Source organism: Chelon labrosus (assembly GCF_963514085.1).
Source record: "Chelon labrosus genome assembly, chromosome: 12".
Classification (NCBI taxonomy): domain Eukaryota; kingdom Metazoa; phylum Chordata; class Actinopteri; order Mugiliformes; family Mugilidae; genus Chelon; species Chelon labrosus.
In genome coordinates, this window is record NC_140345.1 from 6512871 (window position 1) to 6531855 (window position 18985).

The 18985-nt window shown below is 39.5% G+C and overlaps 1 protein-coding gene across 3 annotated transcripts; it reads left to right on the forward strand.

Annotated features, from left to right (window-relative positions):
* Positions 1 to 496: 496 nt before the first annotated feature.
* On the forward strand, positions 497 to 18809 carry inpp5b (inositol polyphosphate-5-phosphatase B). Of its 3 annotated transcripts, XM_084556731.1 has the most exons (23): positions 497 to 793; positions 1421 to 1491; positions 1740 to 1837; positions 1964 to 1993; positions 2089 to 2199; positions 3281 to 3424; positions 7407 to 7497; positions 9002 to 9172; positions 11788 to 11889; positions 12165 to 12279; positions 13106 to 13222; positions 14079 to 14266; positions 14527 to 14638; positions 14728 to 14837; positions 15636 to 15771; positions 15962 to 16072; positions 16311 to 16476; positions 16661 to 16896; positions 17014 to 17121; positions 17290 to 17374; positions 17625 to 17752; positions 17859 to 17970; positions 18379 to 18809. In XM_084556731.1, the coding sequence occupies exons 1-23, from the start codon at positions 737 to 739 to the stop codon at positions 18486 to 18488; spliced, it is 2709 nt and encodes a 902-aa protein (XP_084412857.1). In that variant the 5' UTR covers positions 497 to 736; the 3' UTR covers positions 18489 to 18809. The 3 variants fall into 3 exon arrangements, with proteins under 3 accessions (XP_084412857.1, XP_084412858.1, XP_084412859.1); XM_084556732.1 differs by lacking the exons at positions 497 to 793; positions 1421 to 1491; positions 1740 to 1837; positions 1964 to 1993; positions 2089 to 2199 and adding an exon at positions 2651 to 3013; XM_084556733.1 differs by lacking the exons at positions 497 to 793; positions 1421 to 1491; positions 1740 to 1837; ... (1 more) ...; positions 2089 to 2199; positions 3281 to 3424 and adding an exon at positions 4300 to 4483.
* The last annotated feature ends 176 nt before the right edge of the window (positions 18810 to 18985 follow it).

An 18985-nucleotide genomic window follows, 5' to 3' on the forward strand; every position in this document is an offset into this window, starting at 1 on the left:
ATTCTATATATATATATATATATATATATAAAAAAGGCTAATGGATCTGTGTCAAAAGCACTACTATTGGATGATACATGTACATTAAACTTCCCAAACGTTAAAACAGACTCACAAATCAAGTACTGTAAAGTGTGGAGACCAGTTTAGTTTTTCTGTGTAGAAGCCCCTGTTCTTTCAGGTTGATGACATTTTTGCCCAGTTGTAAACAAAGGAAACTAGCCTCCTACTGAACAACAAACAAATGTGACCTAGAAATGCAACAGATTCCATCTTTAATATATTCTGCCTTAAATGGCTTTCCCCTTTAACCAAACTTTTGGCTGATTAAACAAAGCGCTCACCAGAACTGCCTCGAAAGCTAGAAAGGAGTGTGGACACGGCGGGTACATTGCAAGACATAATCCTCTTTGGGTCTTTTGCCTGAGGCCTGTAATCCAAACCAAACCGAGCTGATGACAGCCCAGGCGTGACGTCAACGTGGGCGCACGGAGCGATCCTGACTCAGTGCGTGGCAGACTGGGTCGGGCTGGGCCAGCAGCGCCAGAGGAGGAAGAAGAAGAAGAAGGAGAGAACATCTGGATCGAAAAGGGATCATGTTTTACAGGGAGCCCCAGGACTGTCGCTTTACACTTTCTTTTTCCTTCAGGGAGAAGTAACTTCTCGGACGTCCTCCGCGTGTTTTCGTCTTGCAAGCGTGGGGCAATAGTTGGCACACAAGTCCTCTGCCTTCACCATGGATCAGTCCGTCGCAATTCAAGAAACTTTGGAAAGGGAAGACAACTGCATTATAGTATCCTTTGCACCTCGTGTGCGCTTGTTTGAGGGCGATCAGAGATTCATACTGCGGATTTCCTACTTTATACGAATGAGTTCAACTTATACGACACCTTTTCTGTTCTGCTGAGAAATACCAGAACCCGGAGTGAGGCCTGCACCACGACATTGGGATGTGCATCGTGGCTGACAGTTTTCTGCATAAAAAGTATTACTTTAGTACTCCTGGGCTGTGATTTCAAACAAAGCAGTACATTTAGAGCACACGTAGTTCTTAGCACAAAATCAGGTTTGGGCAGTAGTGACTTCCCAGTTTACTACTGTAGTAAGAAGCGTTATCCACAAGATGGCAACTTTGGTGCACCAGAAGAGTGATGGGAAAAGTGGAGGTATTTTAGTTTGAATTCAGAAATACTATGAAATGAATACTGTGTTTATAACATTGCTTGTGTGTAGTGGAGAAGTGTAACATCTCCTGCATAATGCAGTGGAAATTGCACTTGCCACCACTTTTTATTGGATCACAAATGTCATTGTTACCCATTGTGGCAAATGTCGTACCATGTGACTATGAAATGAAAGGCACCACATGCACGTTTGTCTGCTGCTATCTCCTTAACTAAGCCGTAAACATGCTGTCCAGTGTGAGGTCCACTTTGATGACGTTCCAGAGAGCAGACTGCTGGGACTGGTGGAGTCTGCGACAGAACACGCGTAAGTTTTACCACTTCGCACGAATGAGCTCCAGGATGCTTTAGTAAATGCAGTTGCATCAACCTGCCTGATACTGAAACCAAACATTGCGTAAACCTCAGAATTGTGGTATTTGCTGCAAGGCTGGGGTGGTGACATGACATTTGATTGTGTTAACCTGCTGCATGTGCTGTATGATGTAGGATATTGATTCAGAGTACAGACTGAAGTTAATAAAAGCTTAATATATATTTTGCAATGTTTTTCAGAATCTTTATTTATAACCACAAAAGAATGGCCATTACTGCTGATGACGTATCACTGGAGAACATTTTGCCCATCTCCCTTGACTTTGCTGTCGTTGAAGGTGAACAACTCAAATGCCTAATCTCAAATAGGTTTCTTGCTGGTAACTGTATCAGTGTAACTTTTGTTTGTTCTGATTGTGCCTCTGAAGTACACTAACACACTTGTTGCGCTGCACTCCTTGTAGTTTCCTCACCAGAAGAACTTGTGGTTGTGGGTGAGTTGTCCTCATTTCAGCCATAATATGCGAGACAACTGATCGAACACATGAAGATGTACATCATGTTTTTTCCTGCCTTGTTCTGATTGTAGGTGCCGATACCCGAGTGAGGTTAAGCTACAAGGACGCAGAGCTTGAGATTAGACTTCCTTTTGGGTCACACTCGCGCCTCTTCCTCTGTGAAGTCAACAAGGCATGGAGTGGTACGCCAGCCAGTCTATAATCTCTTTACAGGCTTTGAAAAAGCCTAACAAATGTGTGTAAATTTGAAGAAAAGAAAAAACTGTGTGTTTACTGCATTTAGTTCATGTTAGATTTTCTACAGTATCTACAGTATGCACTAATATGCACAAATAATCTACTCTAACCATCTGCATGGAAGAATCCTGTTCAGCCAGTTTAGCTGTGTGGCTATATTATGTGGGAAAGCATAAAATGTTTTTAGTTTTATTTGTTTATCATAAGTATATTTGTGGGAGTCTGCTGGCGGCATTGGTTCACAGCGTATACCAGTCTCTGAACTATATACTGTTGCTCTGAGTTCATCTGTCACTCGTGTGTGCACACGATGCATGACTGAAAAAAATAAACGGTGACAGAGTAAGAAGGGTGGAGTTTGGATGCCGTGCGTAGTTTGTTTCTGTCCCTCCCAGCAATTGCTGAAGGAGGACAAGATGACAGCTCTTTAAACTGGACGTGCTTCTTTTCCTTCGATGCTTCTTTTGAGCGACTGTTTTACAGTCTGCTTTCTGTCCAGGTGAATGGAATGGGCTGTTGAAAGGGCAAAAGACAGTCAGCTTTGTTAGGGATGTGTTACTTTTACCACCAGCTTGCTATTTTCTCAGTGGAAGCCACATGTGAACATGGATGAAGACTGATATGTTGGTTGTGTTACTTTTTTTGTGGTACTCTAAATTGAGCCACAGAGGCTTTTAACTTCCTGAGGAAGACCAGTAATGGAAAGATTAAATGACCTGCCACCTGTGGTTAAGAGGAAGAGTCAGAGAAATGTTAAAGGTAAGCAGATGGAAGTGATTCTACGAGGAGCAAAAAAAAGTTCACTACACAAACGAGACTCACATGTAGGTGCAAGAAATTGTCGGCTGGCTTAAAAGTTAAGCAAATAACTGCTGTTGTATTTCATGAACGTTAGTGGAGATGATGAAACCATGACACTTACTATTGCTGTTCTAGCGTCTCCACGTTTGCCTGAAAGAAATTCACTCAAACAGTATCCTATCATCCTGACTATTTCTCTTATTTTCCATGTCCATCTTTCCTCAGATGTTTGCAGGTCTCCTGCGAGTGTACCCAAGTTTGAGTGGATTAACAAGTACCACAAGACCCCCAGAGGCCATGGAGTCATCAAACAAGCCCTTGTACCCATCGGCACAACACTAACTAAGATCAGCCAGCACCGGAAAACAGGTTTGTCATATTAGTTGTGTTAGTAGAAGCTCCTAGCCAGCGTCTCCAAAATTCTGTGAATTAGAATAGCTCTACCAGTGGACAGTTGTTCAGTTCTGAAAAGTTGCATAAAGTGTGCAGTTTTGCAAATACCACTTCCTTTCAATGCAACTAGTCCAGCCTGCACATAAGTTGTAACGGCAGATATTTGGAAATGTCACAGCAGAAAAGACATGTGTAACAATTACAATTAAGTTAGTAAGCAATGACAGTGAGCCAGCACAGGTAAGGGGCTTTGCAGAACTAAATGGAATGAAGTTATTACAAAAGCATGTAAACAGACTTTATGTATTTTTAGTTCTTTATTAGGAGTGTTGGTTTCACGTTTTTTCAGTATAAATGCCAAAAGCACGATTAAGCATGTTATGAGTCTTAAATGTGGAACTTGTCAAACACATACAGAATAAGGGGTTATCCATCATAACATATATCAAATTGAAAACAAAGAAGGGTTTTAAATCAAAGTACGAGATAATGCAACAATATGCAGCACATACTGCTGCCACATACCCTAGTAAAGTATGTATTGTATTATCTTACTGTATTAATGTAAATCATATGTGTCATCTCTGAGATGTAAAAGTACAGTTTGTATGTTTTGAATGCAGACGTTACGTTCATGCATCATCATGATTTTACATGCTGCATTATAGTCACTGCTGTGGACATGCAAAACATCTGATCAAATTACACCACTCTAGTATCCCTAGTGTGTGGGGGGCGGGGGCAGAATTATAAACAAAAATGCCTTTTAGGAGATAATTAGTCTAAAATACATTAGTTTATCTTATTAATGTGATATTATTAATATCGTGCGGTGCTTCCGGTGCCATGTTCTGCATAGCAGATAGCCGCTGAGCGCCCTGTCTGTGCGGCACGCAGCAGCAGAATGTAAACTCCTCCTACTATAACGTTTGCATGGGCAGGTCCTCTCTATGAACCAACAAACTGGACATTGATCTTCTGCACATAATGCGTGGGAGCGGTACAGGGAGATGTCTAGGGTGATGAGAGACTCTGGTATGAAATATATCCCTTGTTTCATTTGTCGATCTCGAGGTGGTGAAAGGAAACGCGGATGCAACACTCAGCCAGCTGAGATTAGCTAGCTTTCTAGCTAATGCTAGCGAGCAGTTGTAGTTATTTCAGAGGAGAGAAGCTAACTTTAGCAATATTAGCTAGATGTATCGTCCGGACTCTTGTGCGGAACGTCGGTTCATTTTAAATTCTTGTAGAAGTATTAATGTTATTTGTTTCTGCCTCGCCGTCATTCAGCCATAGACGCATAAATAATACTAACAGCTAATGCTAGCACTAGCTGAATAATGTCCACTATATTAGTGGTCGCTATGCGACACGAAGTGACACACCTGTTGGGGTTGGGGTTGGGGTTACAATAACGTGTTTTAGAGACACGTAATTGTGCCGTCCACCGAACCGCCGTTCGATTCTTGGGTTATTTGCTATTTTAATCTCTCTCATTTTCTAGATAGACCCTTTCACTTGCAGCTCATCATCTTAGCTAACTTAGCCTGTTAGCTTAAATCAGTTGTCTGCAAACTTTCTGCGGACCGACTCTCGGTGAGATAAAGGTGCTCACTGTGTTCTCTGCCTTCATAAGAAAAGCAGTTCTGTAATTCTGCTCCAATCTAACAAAGCGTGATATTGAGGAAAAGATTTGAATAATAAAGTCAGTTAGGAAGAAACACAAATGAATTCAAAAGGAATGAATTGAAGAAATGAAATTACCGCTTCATGTAGGTGGGACTCCTGAGGGGAAGTTGTGAAAGGCTGAACTTTGTGCAGATGTAGTTACGAAGGCTATCACAGTTTTATTATTTATTTATTTATTTTGTGCACGCAGCAGTCTGAGAACTGCAGTTATATTGGTTAGTTGTCTTAGAGGCGAGTAAGTGATTAAAAATATTTTGCCGCACATTAACATATTAGATGGCTTTGTGGCAGTGTCACAAAAGTAGCTGCAACGTTGTCTTCTGCAGGTGCGAACGGCAGTGATCGAATTTGTCACATTTATTTGATCGTTGATGCAAAGCAAGCCTCATATTTGTTTGAATCCAATGCTCACTATGCAAATGTCTAAAATTAATAACGGTTGGTGAACTTAAAAAAAAAAAAAAAGCGAAGAGAGAAATGCTTTGTAATGGTTTGTGTTGTTTTTATTAATCAGCAATTTCCTCACATCCATCCCTAATAAATAATATGTGTGATATTCGTTTTATAGGTTACCACAGAAAATTTAGTTTGACTGATGCATGTAGGTTTCCTGTATGTTCACGGGAGATTTTAACCTTCTCAGTAGTACTATCCTTGAAGCATGACTCTTCAAAAGTAATTTCACCATTTGCAATAAGATCAAAGAAAGGGACTTTAGTGTTTATTCTGTTAAATAAGTCGCTAGATATCAATTGAAATGTCAGTTGATGCTACTTTCAGAAGTGGTTATATTTGATCGTGACTTAATCAGCCATTATTAATGATCTTTCATTTATAGTAAGTGAAACAAACTGCATAACCATGTCATGACCATTTCTCTCATGAACTTTTCTCACGGTTTGGCACATATGTTGCAAGCTGTGATGGTAAAGACAACAGCTCCAGAAATGTATTAATATTTCCCCAAATAATAATAATAATAATAATAAAAACATCATATATTTTGTAACAGAAATTGTGTTATTAGGATCGAGACTAAGTCACTTTCGGTCAGATTATTTTGATTTGAACTAATATGTACTAGTAAAATTTCTGTTCCCTCGGTTTTCATTTACCTATACAGGATATGTTATTCGATGTTGTACTGTTAGTGTGTTTGTATGTGCGGGTTGCTGCACCCAGACAGATTGGACAACAAATGCATGACAGATTGTGGTTACCATTTTTAGAAACAAACTGACCTTTTACTTTACAAACTGAATGTTGAATCCGTTATCCCTTTTTGGGGGTATGTCTCATCACTCGAGTAATCGCGCTGCGCTGTCGGTCAGATGCCGTCTTAATGTAGTCTGCTATAATTTTGTTTCATTTGAGTTTCATTTCCTGCTCAAAGAACCTGGCTTTCCCCTTTTCAGTGAAGCCAGCTGTGGTCCCTGCCAAGCTGCAGGAGACAGGGGCCATGCTGTCTCATACTTCACACTCCGCCATTAAATGCAGCTACTTGGAATGCAATAACTGTAACCTACTGCAAAAGACGGCCTCAGTTGATTGACCACAAGTCACTAGGCTCTGACTTTTTACTTTGTCACAGTTATGTGGAATTTATTCTGTACTTAAGTCACTAGAGGGCTGTAATACTGGTTTGATGAGGGTTTGTTTAAAGCTAAGCTTATTTCTTATTAAGGTGAGTTGGCCTAGGCTTTCAATGCCTCAGCTATTTTTCAGTTATTTTGATCACGAAGGTTTGCCAGCAATTGCCAAGACACAGTGACACGTTCTTCACAGTCAGTCTGCAAACAAGATATTCATTTGTGATTTAGTGTGTAGGCCTACATAATTGCTTGAGCACATTTATTTGAGCTGACCAGCTTATTCGCCAGGATAACAACAGCTCAATGAAACTAATAGACATGTTGTATTTTCTTCACTGCCTTCTCATTGATTTTCACAGTTTTAGGTTTGAATAGTGCTTTCTTAATAACCTCATCTCCTTCTGTCCCCTTGTTCTATTGTGGTTTAAAGCCACCTGAGGGGAGAATTAGTGCCACCAACTGTTTATCTCGAGGCTCTAAGCTTCTGATATGGTGACAGTACAGCCACCGAGTGCTGTTAAAAGACAAGCATTTAAAGAAGTGCAGCAAAATCTGCTGAAATTCATTGAACGGAACAGCCGCCTCAGTGTGCTGGCAGTTCAAGTGTGCAGAACGGTGCTACAACCTTGCGATTGCCATTTATGCTGTGTTTCATCTCTCCCGCTCTTCACAAACAGAGAAATCAACGGAAAAGAAGGGAAGTTTAGAAAAGGAGAAGGGTTCAAACAGTGGGACCCAAAAATCCAAAGTGCATTCCAACCCAGAGAGGTAAGGCCTTTTTGTTAATTGGCTTACGGTAGTTAAGGTTGACTCTAACCAAACAATTTCTGTTTGCATCCAGTGTTACTCACCAAATGTTTTGTTCGTATCCTTGAGGCTAAAAAGGTTTGCATTCTCTTAAACATAAATTTTCTCTTTTCTCCAAGTTAATTTTGTTAATTTTTTTCTAATTCATTATTATTATTATTATTATTATTCCCCAGTTTTCCTACCAGTTTACAATATTACAATATTATTCCTTACTGACATTTTGGTGCTTTGCTGTTTTCTAGTGCATCACTGCTACATGTAAGGTTACATACACTCAAATACATTTGTATTTCCAAACAAAACCTATTTTAACGTTAATAATAACTTCCCTCTCCATGTTGACTTAACCACTAGTAGTCAATGTTTATCCCTTTGTTTTATTTGGGGAATGGTCATGTGATAGGGCCGTGGTGAGTCAGGGAAGGACACATGTTAACTGATAAGACCCAGTCTGCATCATTCCTTTTCAAAGTCCTCCGTTTTTAAATGCAGTCCCACAGCTGTCAAACTGAAATGGTGTCGGTAGCATTTTTTACATTTATTTTAAGGGTCTAAAACGCCAAAGTAATGTGGAAACTAGACGTAGACTATGCAAAGTCTATCCTGTATGTTGATTTATTTTTAAAATGAATGCGTATTAGTGTGGGTGTGTAGACCAAATCTGTAGTCAAAAAACAGGGACCCAAGAGTATTAAAAACTCCCTGGGGTACTATACAAGTGAAAGACTACTGTACAAATGCAAATGGCAGTGTTTGACTCTTGCTCCTCAAAAACCTAATATATGAATAATGAGCATTGCATAATATTTGTGAGCTGCACTTGGTGACGGTACTAATACAAATAACACCAGATACTTGACAGTGTGACGATGAATACGAAATATGAAACTGATTTTTTAGAGTTTGAGAAAGGTGTATCTATAAATATACATCTTGTACACAGCACCTGTACTCCTAGATTACTCAGTATCAGCTCATATTATGACTTTATGTGAACGTCTAAAAAGCAACAGCCAAATTAGTAAACCCATAAGTTACTGCTGTCACACTTGGAATGAGATAAGAATCTTAAAATGGTGTTTAGTTACAGCATATTCCTGGAAGATGACAGAGTCCAGACATATCACATTTCTTCTTCTCCCCTCAACCTCATTCCATACCGACAACATGGAAGTAGCCAGGGATCCTGTTCCTGGTGCTGTGATGTAGCATAAAGTGCACTAGACTATTAGACTGGAGCCTAGTAATGTCTCTGCTATGCTTTGAGGAGATGTACGGTCTGAAGCAGTTTGTCTAGGGAGTTCTGTGTCCTGTCCCGAGCGTTGACGGGCCATTGTGCTGTGAAAACATTTATTTAATGCGCTTGTTCCCTTTAAAGTCACAAGTGTGTGTGACCGAATGTTGCTATCTTGGTCTGTCTCTACTCACACCTCACTGCTATGTCCTCTCTTATGGTGTGCAGTCAGGGCATCTCCAGTCGAGAGGAGAGGGATGACCTGGTGCGCTCTTCTAGCCACACCCCATCTAACAAAGCCCAGATACTGGCCATGCCGCAGTTTGGCCTGCGCGACAACCTCATCAGGTGTGAGCTCCTGAAAAATGAGGAGCTTTACACTTATCTGGAGCACTTCAGGTATGTTACTCTTCACTCTTTATTGTATCGGTTTTGACAGCTTTTATAAAGTGTGCAGTGTCATCTTGATACAATGGAATATCACATGAATATAATCATCCTTAATGTCACCACAGACATTATTTACGCGTTTCATGTAAACATAAAGATAGGAAGGCTGATACCTTACTGAAAAGCCCAGTCTGCTCTGATTGGTTCCAGTGGAGCAGTTACAGGTGAAAGAGAGATAGGGGGGGGGCAAGGAGTTTTTATATTAGTTTGAGCATTTAACCTTTACCACAATGTGTCAGTAAGACAGCTGATTTATCCTCATACCACTGCATAGAGTTATTTGACAAGTCTATATGGAAAAGTCTTAATTTAACACTCTTTGGAGGTTAGTCTGGATGTGTTGAGCTGTACTTGGCTAGCTACGGCACTTTTAAATCGTACTGAATGTGGAGAACTGCTCAAGACTACAGTCTTTCTTAAAGAGACAGTGCTATTTTTGTTGATAAAAATAAAAACAAAGATGGATACAGCTCACTTTGACTTGGTCATTGTAAAAGTAGCTTGCAAGCCTAAAAAGTGTGGGCATCCCTGCTGTACAATGACAATAATGTGATTCTGATAGGAATCAAAATTCGTTGAAAGAAAAGACAGTTCATGAAGAAACGGTGTGCGCCTACAGTGTAACTGTCAGCAGAGTTTTGATCCGAGAAGTGTTAAGTAAAGCTAATGAGTCAGCATCTGTGGGTTTGTATTTCTGTGTACTAAGTTTGGCACCACTGTCTGATACTGCCTAGAATGTGTGGTGAAGTGCTGTGGATCCTGTTGTCGCTCTTTCAACTCATTTAATATTTATTGAAGCAACGAATGTTCCTGTTTCCTGTTTGTTCATTTTATTATTTTTTTATTTTTTTATTTATTTATTTATTTATTTTTTTGTTTCTAACAACATAAAAGTTTAGTTATTAAGCATTCTGCCCCCTGTGTTACATTGCTGGACCCTGGCTTTTGCTGAGGGCATGTTGAGAAGGCTTTTGTCAACTCATGTGCCCAAATAGAAATTAATAATTTATAAAGAATAAATACATTCAAGAGCATATGCAAAATATGTGTACTAATATGTAAATTGCAGGTTGGCGTCAAGGCTATGTCTTTATCAGAAATGGCAAATAAATGGAAAACATTGCGTCAGGGCACATGTGAATTGTCTGTTTTAATAACATTTTACAGTACATACTGAGAATATACTGAATATCCATGTTGCTGTACAGCTGAGAAATAAAAGCAGAGGAAAGCAGCAGTCCAAGAATGTTGTACAAATACCAGTTCTTTCTACTTAGCTGAGGCTGGAGCCGTTAGGACAGAACGTGTTGTACAGTGTGACTCTGATCAGCACTAAAAAAGGAGCTCCGTGCTGCTCCTGTGGCAGAGCATGTGCAAAAGAGCCGCGGCCTGAAGGTCACAAATGAGGTTTATTGAATGGAAGGAAGCTGGTTTTCACTCAGGACCTGCAGTATAGGTCTCAGTGGGATGTAAATAGCAAGGGCTTGGCCCTCTCACAATTGTGGTGCCCTTCAGCAGTGCACTTAAGTTTCGGTGGGCAGCACATACAATGTTTTTCTTCTCTGCTGTGTCTACATGTGTACTATACACAGTTCCTAGGTGTAAGTGTTCATGTTAATTATTCTATAATTACATTACTCTCCGCTTTTCTTTTACCTAACAGAATTTCTCTTTTGCTGCTTTTTTGTCACTTTCATTGCCATCGTTTCAGTGTCAGTGCAGATTCTTTCCATTTCAGTTCTGACATAAAGCTTGCATGTAGGCAGGTGTTAAAGGTTGGCCCACTGGTTAATCCAATTGCAAGTGATCAGCATGAATTACAGATGTGAACATCCCCAGGATGCATTGAGATAACATACTTACTTTACTCACCACTTACATTTATCTTCTTTGTCAAGTAACAACATCCCCCATTAAGCTACTTGCAAACTACTTAATTTGTTAAGGAGTGCCTCCTTGCAAAATCCACTGACACTGACCTATTGTCACTCATGTCACTCCGCTGCTTTCGGTCTGTAGCTGCAAAATACAATTTCCAATAGCATGAGACTCGTTACATATACAAACCAGCTGTAGTGAAACCAATAGGAGAAGGCTGTCACAATGCGTGCATCATTTGCTGTTTTCCATGTCGCTTGCATACATCAGCAAGCTGGGCAGACAGAAACCAGTGGAAGCTAACCGGCTAATATTGGTTCACAGAAATGCTGATCAATGTCAACACGACCTGCTAGCATCCTTCCACATGCAATACTGTATTTGTGTCGGAATTTAATCTAAAAATTCAATAGTGAGGAACATGTATTTAATACTCTTTAATGGTTTGAATATAATTTAAATTAATTCACCTTTTGAATGTAAATCATTGAGAAAAGAAATTTCTGTATAAGGTCAGTTGAGGTCATCTAACTTTAAAGTTTCTAGTCAGAAGCAGCAAGGCATCAGCTTAGTATAGACTGAGGTTTTTATTTTACTGTTTCAGTCTAAGCCTCACAGTTAGCAGGCTAAATTCAGCTTTGGTTTTCCTTTGTGCCCACATCTCATCTTTGCTTGTTCTGTTTCAGCTTTTTTCTTGGCACATACAATGTGAACGGACAGACGCCAAAAGAAAGCCTCCATCCTTGGCTGAACTGTACTCCCAACCCTCCTGACATGTACTGTGTGGGGTAAGTCACATTCTCCTTGCTGATGAATAGCTTTGCAGTTCTCTACATAATCCCTTCACAAAAAAACAGACATACACTTCTCAAACATCTGACAGACGCATGCAGCCACTGAACCATCTCGCACAGAATATGCCCACCCACAGATTCCAGCACTGTGCATCCACTAATCCGGCCTACTAAATAAGTTTAGTGGATAGCACAGCAGTTCTGGATGAAGTGAGAATCAAACTTTTGAAGTGTTTACTTCTTCTTACAAAGTTTGTCCTTTCTTCCAGCTTTCAGGAGCTTGACCTCAGCAAAGAGGCTTTCTTTTTCAATGACACCCCTAAAGAGCTGGAGTGGACGAAGGCCGTGTCCGAAGCCTTGCATCCAGACGCCAAGTATGCCTTAGTAAGGAACTCTTTTTATTCCTCCACTCTTGTTTATCGGGTTGGTATTTGAACTGGGTTTGTGAATGTTTATGCCATAGTTTCAGTGTATCATTATGTTGCATGGCCTGTTGCACAGAAACTTAATGATATTTCTGTTTGTTTCCTGAGCTTAGTCACACCTTACACAGAATTTTAAGTTACTTTTTGGTCTGTCTCTTCTTCTTGTTCGCTTTCATCTACTTCCCTTTTCTCTGAGTGCTGACTCTATCTTATTAGCTTCCTCTTCTTGTGCTCGCTGTTTTTTTTTCTTTTTTTTGTTATAGTGGCTCTGTGACTTACAAGACGTGTGTAAGTCACAGAGCCAGTATAAAGAAGTTTTCTCATCTACTGCTCTGACTATTACACACTTGACTGATCTGTTACTGACACCGTGTAACTGTGAAAGCTGAAAAATGAATGTTTTCACACTAACATCTGAGTGTTGATTTGTGTAGAATTGACAGAGGTCTGTCAGACTGGTTTGCTGTCTCATTCGCACAACAGCCTCATATTGAGGGAGGTACTTTTCTGCCTCTGGTTTCCTTGAAATAAGACGTGTGCAATACTAGATGTCTTCAACTGGAAACATTTTTTTGTTCATAGTAGTTGTGGTATAAACACAAATAAGATGCTGATATAAGCACCAAAAACTGCGTTAAAGCACATTGAGCCCATATCGTGGAAACATGGTATCTTGATCACCGCTGTGACCACACTTACAAAAAAAAGTGCAGCAGTGTGCATGCTTCATTACTCTGTGGTCAACTTTTCCCCTAACTGCATGAATTCATTTTCATCTGCTACAGGTGAAGTTGGTGCGTCTGGTGGGCATCATGCTGATCTTCTATGTGAAGAAGGAGCATGCAGAGTTCATTTCTGATGTGGAGGCTGAGACTGTGGGCACAGGCATCATGGGAAGGATGGTGAGTTAGTTCTGTGTGAGCACAAGACAAGAAGAAATGCGTCCATTTCTTTTCTTAGACTGTTCTGTCAGGGATGTGATAAAAAAAAATCGTTCCTTATTCAGTAAGCTTTTTGGTAGCTTCAGACCATGTTACTGGTATTGCTTTCAGTTTCACATTAAAAATAAAGTTTCATTTCCATCATGTTTAAATGCACACAAGAAGTATTAAGTATGAATAGTGTCTGTACACATCAGCATTAGATAATTGCAAAAGAAAAACACTGTCTGCAATTACAATTTGTTATTCACAATTATTAGGCAAGTTGAAATAAATATGGCAATATTATGCACAAGATTTCTGCTGTAATGAAAAGATCCAAAGCGTTCTCTGCTTCCTCTTCTGGTACTCACTTCACTTCAGTGCTTATTCGTCCATAAAGCAGCTTCATTTTTTTCTCTCATGCACTGTTCCACCTTAGGTTATGCTTGTCTTGTATGCAACCATGCTTAGTTAGCAGTCCTTAGAGTGTAGAGCAGATGGCTGGCCGGTGATCGGTGGGGGGGCCTTTGCAAGGTAGCTCCATCATTTCCTGCTGTAATGAAAGGCTGGGTTGTGGTGTGCAGCAAGAACCATTTGAAACATGCTAAGTGTTTGCATAGTATCACATTACTGTCGAGCTGAGGGTAACTGTAATTGTTTTCTTTCTGTTTTTTTCCAAGAGCTTTTAATTGACTTACGCCGTTCCATTTTATTTCTTAATAATAATAATAATAATAGTAATACATTTTATTTATAGGCGCCTTTCAGGACAGTCGAGGTAACCATACAAATTGTTAAAATAAAACACAATTAAAATATTCTTACTCATTCTCAGGGAAACAAGGGTGCTGTGGCAATCCGTTTTCGCTTCCACAACTCCACTATCTGCGTGGTCAACTCTCACCTAGCAGCCCACATTGAAGAATTTGAGAGACGTAATCAAGACTACAAGGATATTTGCAGCCGTCTCCAGTTTCGCCAGCTTGATCCCACCCAGCCTCCACTCACCATCATGAAACACAAGTACGTAACTAACCATAGATGTGTTACTGATTGACACAGGGATTCAGATGGATTTTTGTTTATGTAGGCATCATACCACTACATTAAAAACACAATTTAGTAAGTTCCGTTCTCTAAGAGTTTGTCATGCAATCCTTTAATCCCAAAATGTATTGGCTGTAAATCCAATGACATTTAGTTTCATGTTTAGCATTAATAGCATCACACATCATAGCTAATTTTGGCAATTTAATTGTGTTTTGCTGTGCTTCCTTTATCAGTGTGGTTTTGTGGGTCGGTGATCTCAACTACAGAATCACTGACCTTGATGTCGACAGTGTGAAAGATCTAATTAGCAAGAAGGACTTTGAAACCCTGCACAGTTATGATCAGGTAATATTAACGACTAGGCTCGTCATGCTAGATTTTACTCATCATTTGTGTCTGAGTGGTGATGTTTACCATCTGCATGCTGTCCTCAGCTCAAGAAGCAGATCGATGAAGAGGCTGTGTTTGTCGGCTTTGAGGAGGGAGAGATCGATTTCCAGCCCACCTACAAATATGACACCGGCTCTGACAAATGGGATACAAGGTAGTTCTGAGATGAAGGCCTGACTTTCCCTGAAGAATATGCAAAATATTGCATTCTTCTGTGTGCAGAGTTGAAACAATATAAGTAAAAGCAAGTAGTTTCATCGTTGTAACTCCAACAATATAACTGCCTTTGTTATGTCATCACATTTTACATGACACGGACAGAAAATCATCTCATTTCAGAAAAGTGTCTCAGGTTTTTAGTGTGCTGTACTTGTACAGCATACGTTTTGTTCTGTACAGGAACAGCACACTAAGATGTGCTTTCTGGGTTGTAAACCAAATAATAGCACTGTACCACGATCAAACACATCACTGCTTGTGTTAATATTGACAGTTATATCATATTTACAAAACTCTGCAGTTCAGAAGTTGAAAATGGCTCAACACGCCATCTGCTGTTAGAAATCATCCTTAACCCTGGAAAAGTATTGCTGCCATAGAGTCGACGTTCTGGGACTTATCTACCTAGTGAAATTCAGAACCGGAATCACAGCACAGCCCCGGTCTCTAATTTATGTGTGCGGTGGTTTTATCACAGCATTTCAGTTTTAAAATAAAATCAATAAAAAAGCCTACAGTTAATTTGATGCTGAATTGGCAAGTTGTGCGGTATTTTGAATTCTTGCACCACCTCACAAGATTTTTCTGCAAGGATTATTTTGAAACAGTATTTACAAACAGTATTATAAGAGTAATAATTGTCTTGTTTATTCTGCCACCATTTTTAGTAAAAAAAAAATAATAATAATGAACAAATAAATTTAACCCAGATTATTATTTCTTACGCATTTAGTGAAAAATGTCGTGTCCCTGCATGGTGTGACCGCATCCTATGGAGGGGAAAGAACATCAAGCAACAACATTACCAGAGTCATATGGCTTTGAAGACCAGTGACCACAAACCTGTCAGCTCGCTCCTCATCATTGGGGTAAACGATTCAGCTTTTTAGCTTGTTTCAACTTTTATTTCTTGCATTTGGTTACTTGTTTGAAAAGGATTTGACTTGCTCATTTCATGTCTGCTTAATATTATACTGCATGTCTTTGCAGAGTCTGTACCGCAGTGTTATAGACTGTATTGTTTCTTTTCCTCTAACTTTCTCTTATTTATACCTTTAGATCAAGAGAATAAATAGTGAGGCTTATAAGAAGACCTTTGAAGAGATTGTACGCAACATAGACAAAATGGAGAATGAATGTATTCCATCTGTCACCTTGTCCGAGCGAGAGGTAAAGTTTCCTTTTACTTTCCATCCTGTAATGGAGAAATTGGAGTCAAAATGCTTTTCAGGTCACCTCTTTTGAGCAGTCGCCTTCTTATTTTGTCCTTCTGATGTATTAAGTGTGTAAACCAGCACTAATGAAGGCATATATTGATCTTGGACTTTGAGCCTAATGCAGATATTTCTAGGACACAACAGTGTCACACTTTTTGTTCATCTAGCTTCCTGAATCTGTGTTATTTCAGTTCCACTTTAAGGACGTGAAGTTCATGCAGCACCAGTCAGAAACGCTGAGCCTCTTCAATGACGGGCAGGTCCCATGTCAGTTCGAGTTCATCCAGAAGCCCAATGAGCCCACATACTGCAAGCCCTGGCTCACGGCTAACCCCCCCAAAGGCTTCATTGCTCAGGGTGAGAAGCACACACAGTCACAGTTTGAGAGAAATCAATGATTTTAATGTGTGATGTAAAGACATTTGTTGTGACATAATTACTACTGCAGTCTGCACCGCATTCATTTCTTGTAGTATAGTGCAGTGTAGCAACAGATTGGAGTAGCCATTAATCGGTAGCTGTCATATCTCTCAACATCTAGGTGCTTCTATGGACATTGAGCTTGAGCTCTTTGTAAACCGATCGACAGCACCTGAACTTAACTCTGGTAAGGAGGAGATTGAAGACATCCTGGTGCTCCACTTAGAGCGGGGCAAGGACTACTTTATCTCTGTGACAGGAAACTACTTGCCAAGCTGCTATGGCACCTCAATCCATTCATTGTGTCAAATGAGGGAGCCTATCCAAGACATGCCACAAGAGACCATCCGTCAACTAGTGAGTTCTCCTTTGAAATGCTTCTTCTGCGTGATGTCTCGCAGCCAGCAGTGTAGTGGTTTTGATACACTTTATAACTAAAATGCTTCTTTTTGCATTGTTTGCCCTCCAATTCAGGCGGAGATGTCTGGAAATGAGATTCCAGCAAATACTGAAAAGCCTCTTGACATTCCTAAGGAGCTTTGGATGATGGTGGATCACTTGTTCCGCAATTCAATCAAACAGGTGAGAACATTTGGGGGTGATAGTTCTGTATTGTATCTTAGAATTAAAAAGCACTGCATTTGTTGGCCAGTTTTCATGTGAATTGTGCTCCTTTTGGCCTCCTCCTAGAATTTTGATTGTAAGCATAAATAAAGGGATGGTAAAAAATACATTGTTTTCTTTTTGCAGGAAGACATATTTCAGCAGCCTGGGCTTCGGAGTGAATTTGCAGAAATAAGGGACTGCCTTGACACAGGGATGCCAGATTCGCTCCGTATCCTTCAAAACCATTTTCATGATAAAAGAATTTAGCAGGAAAGAAGTATTAGTAATAGTCATTATGGAAAGGTGTTGGACAGTTCGGTCTATTTCTTTTAATTTTTCAGCCAAGCAGACGATGGTTAATTTGTGAATGAACCTTAGAATGTAACTCTATTTTTGATTCTTATTTGGTGCCTCTGCATTTGTAAAAACATCCAGATTCTGCTTGAGAATTATGAACTTGACTCTGCATTCACCTGCAGCTGGCAGCAACCACTCAGTGGCAGAGGCCTTGCTCCTTTTCTTAGATGCCCTTCCAGAGCCTGTGGTTCCCTACTCTTTTTACCAGCAGTGCCTAGAATGCTGCTCCAGTGCCAGCCAGTGTGAGAAAGTAAGTGAAACAGCCTCCTGTTAATGAGTCTGCAAGGATGGATTGAATTATAAGTAAAGCTGACCTCTTGCTTTTTTGGTGTAATATTATTTTCTTTTACTTTTAGGTTATTTCCATGCTACCTCAGTGCCATAAAAATGTGTTCAACTATTTAGCTGCCTTTCTACGTGAGCTATTGAAGAATTCAGCTAGCAATCATTTGGATGTCACCATCTTGGGTAAGAAAAAGAAGGGAGTTGATTTGGATGTGTTATTATTAGCCATTTGCTTTAGTCAGCACATTCAGTAAGTAAAGAAAAGCAAAACTTTGGAAAGTGGAAAATAAAATAAAAGTCTGTTTGATTCCCTTTAACTTCTTTTTTACGGCAGGCTGTCTCTGTAAAAGAATATGCTCTCACTACCTTGTATAAATAAATGTAAATGTGAACTAAATGAAGTATGGTCAAATGTGTATAGTTATGTAAAGTCCTTTATGACATTGAAATTCTGATCTTCTCGGTCACATTCCTTAAAACATACGATGTAATTCTGCAAATACAGTTAGCGTAGCACTAGGAGAAGAAAGGGCATCCGTTGTTATAATATGAATCATTACAATATGAATAATTTATTTTCTTTGTGCATAGCTACCATCTTTGCCTCCTTGCTACTGAGGTCACCGACGAAGCAGGATCTTGCAGAGAAGAGGAAGACTCAGGAGTTCTTTCAGCACTTCCTGACACAAGGCTCCTCCTAGATGGAGAGCCTGTCCTTCTTGCTGAAATCTGAACACTAATAACTTTAAAGTCCAGTATTTGAAATAAAATGTAATGATTTATGATTATTCCAGATGACTCTTTGTATAGCTATGTAGTATAATTACTGTAAGTGATATTAGTTTGTTTCAACACAAATGTTTGTGATCTATCAATGCACAGAGTTTATTGTATATCATTGAACATCCGTAGAAGCCTAACAATTTTTAATGTATGTATATTTTATTTAAAAGAATAATTTGTATTTTAATGTTTCTGATCACAAAACCATATTGTTTTTTTTATATATATAAAACTGTTTCAAACCAGGTGTGTGCCACTTGTTATTTTTAAATCAGATTTTATGGTTCACAGTAAATGTTGCCAGATACAAGCAAATTAATGAACACTAACTGAATATGAGTGAGAATTAAACATATTGAGTAATTCTACATTTATAGTCTATATTTAATTATGTTTCATGTTTTATTCACCAGTA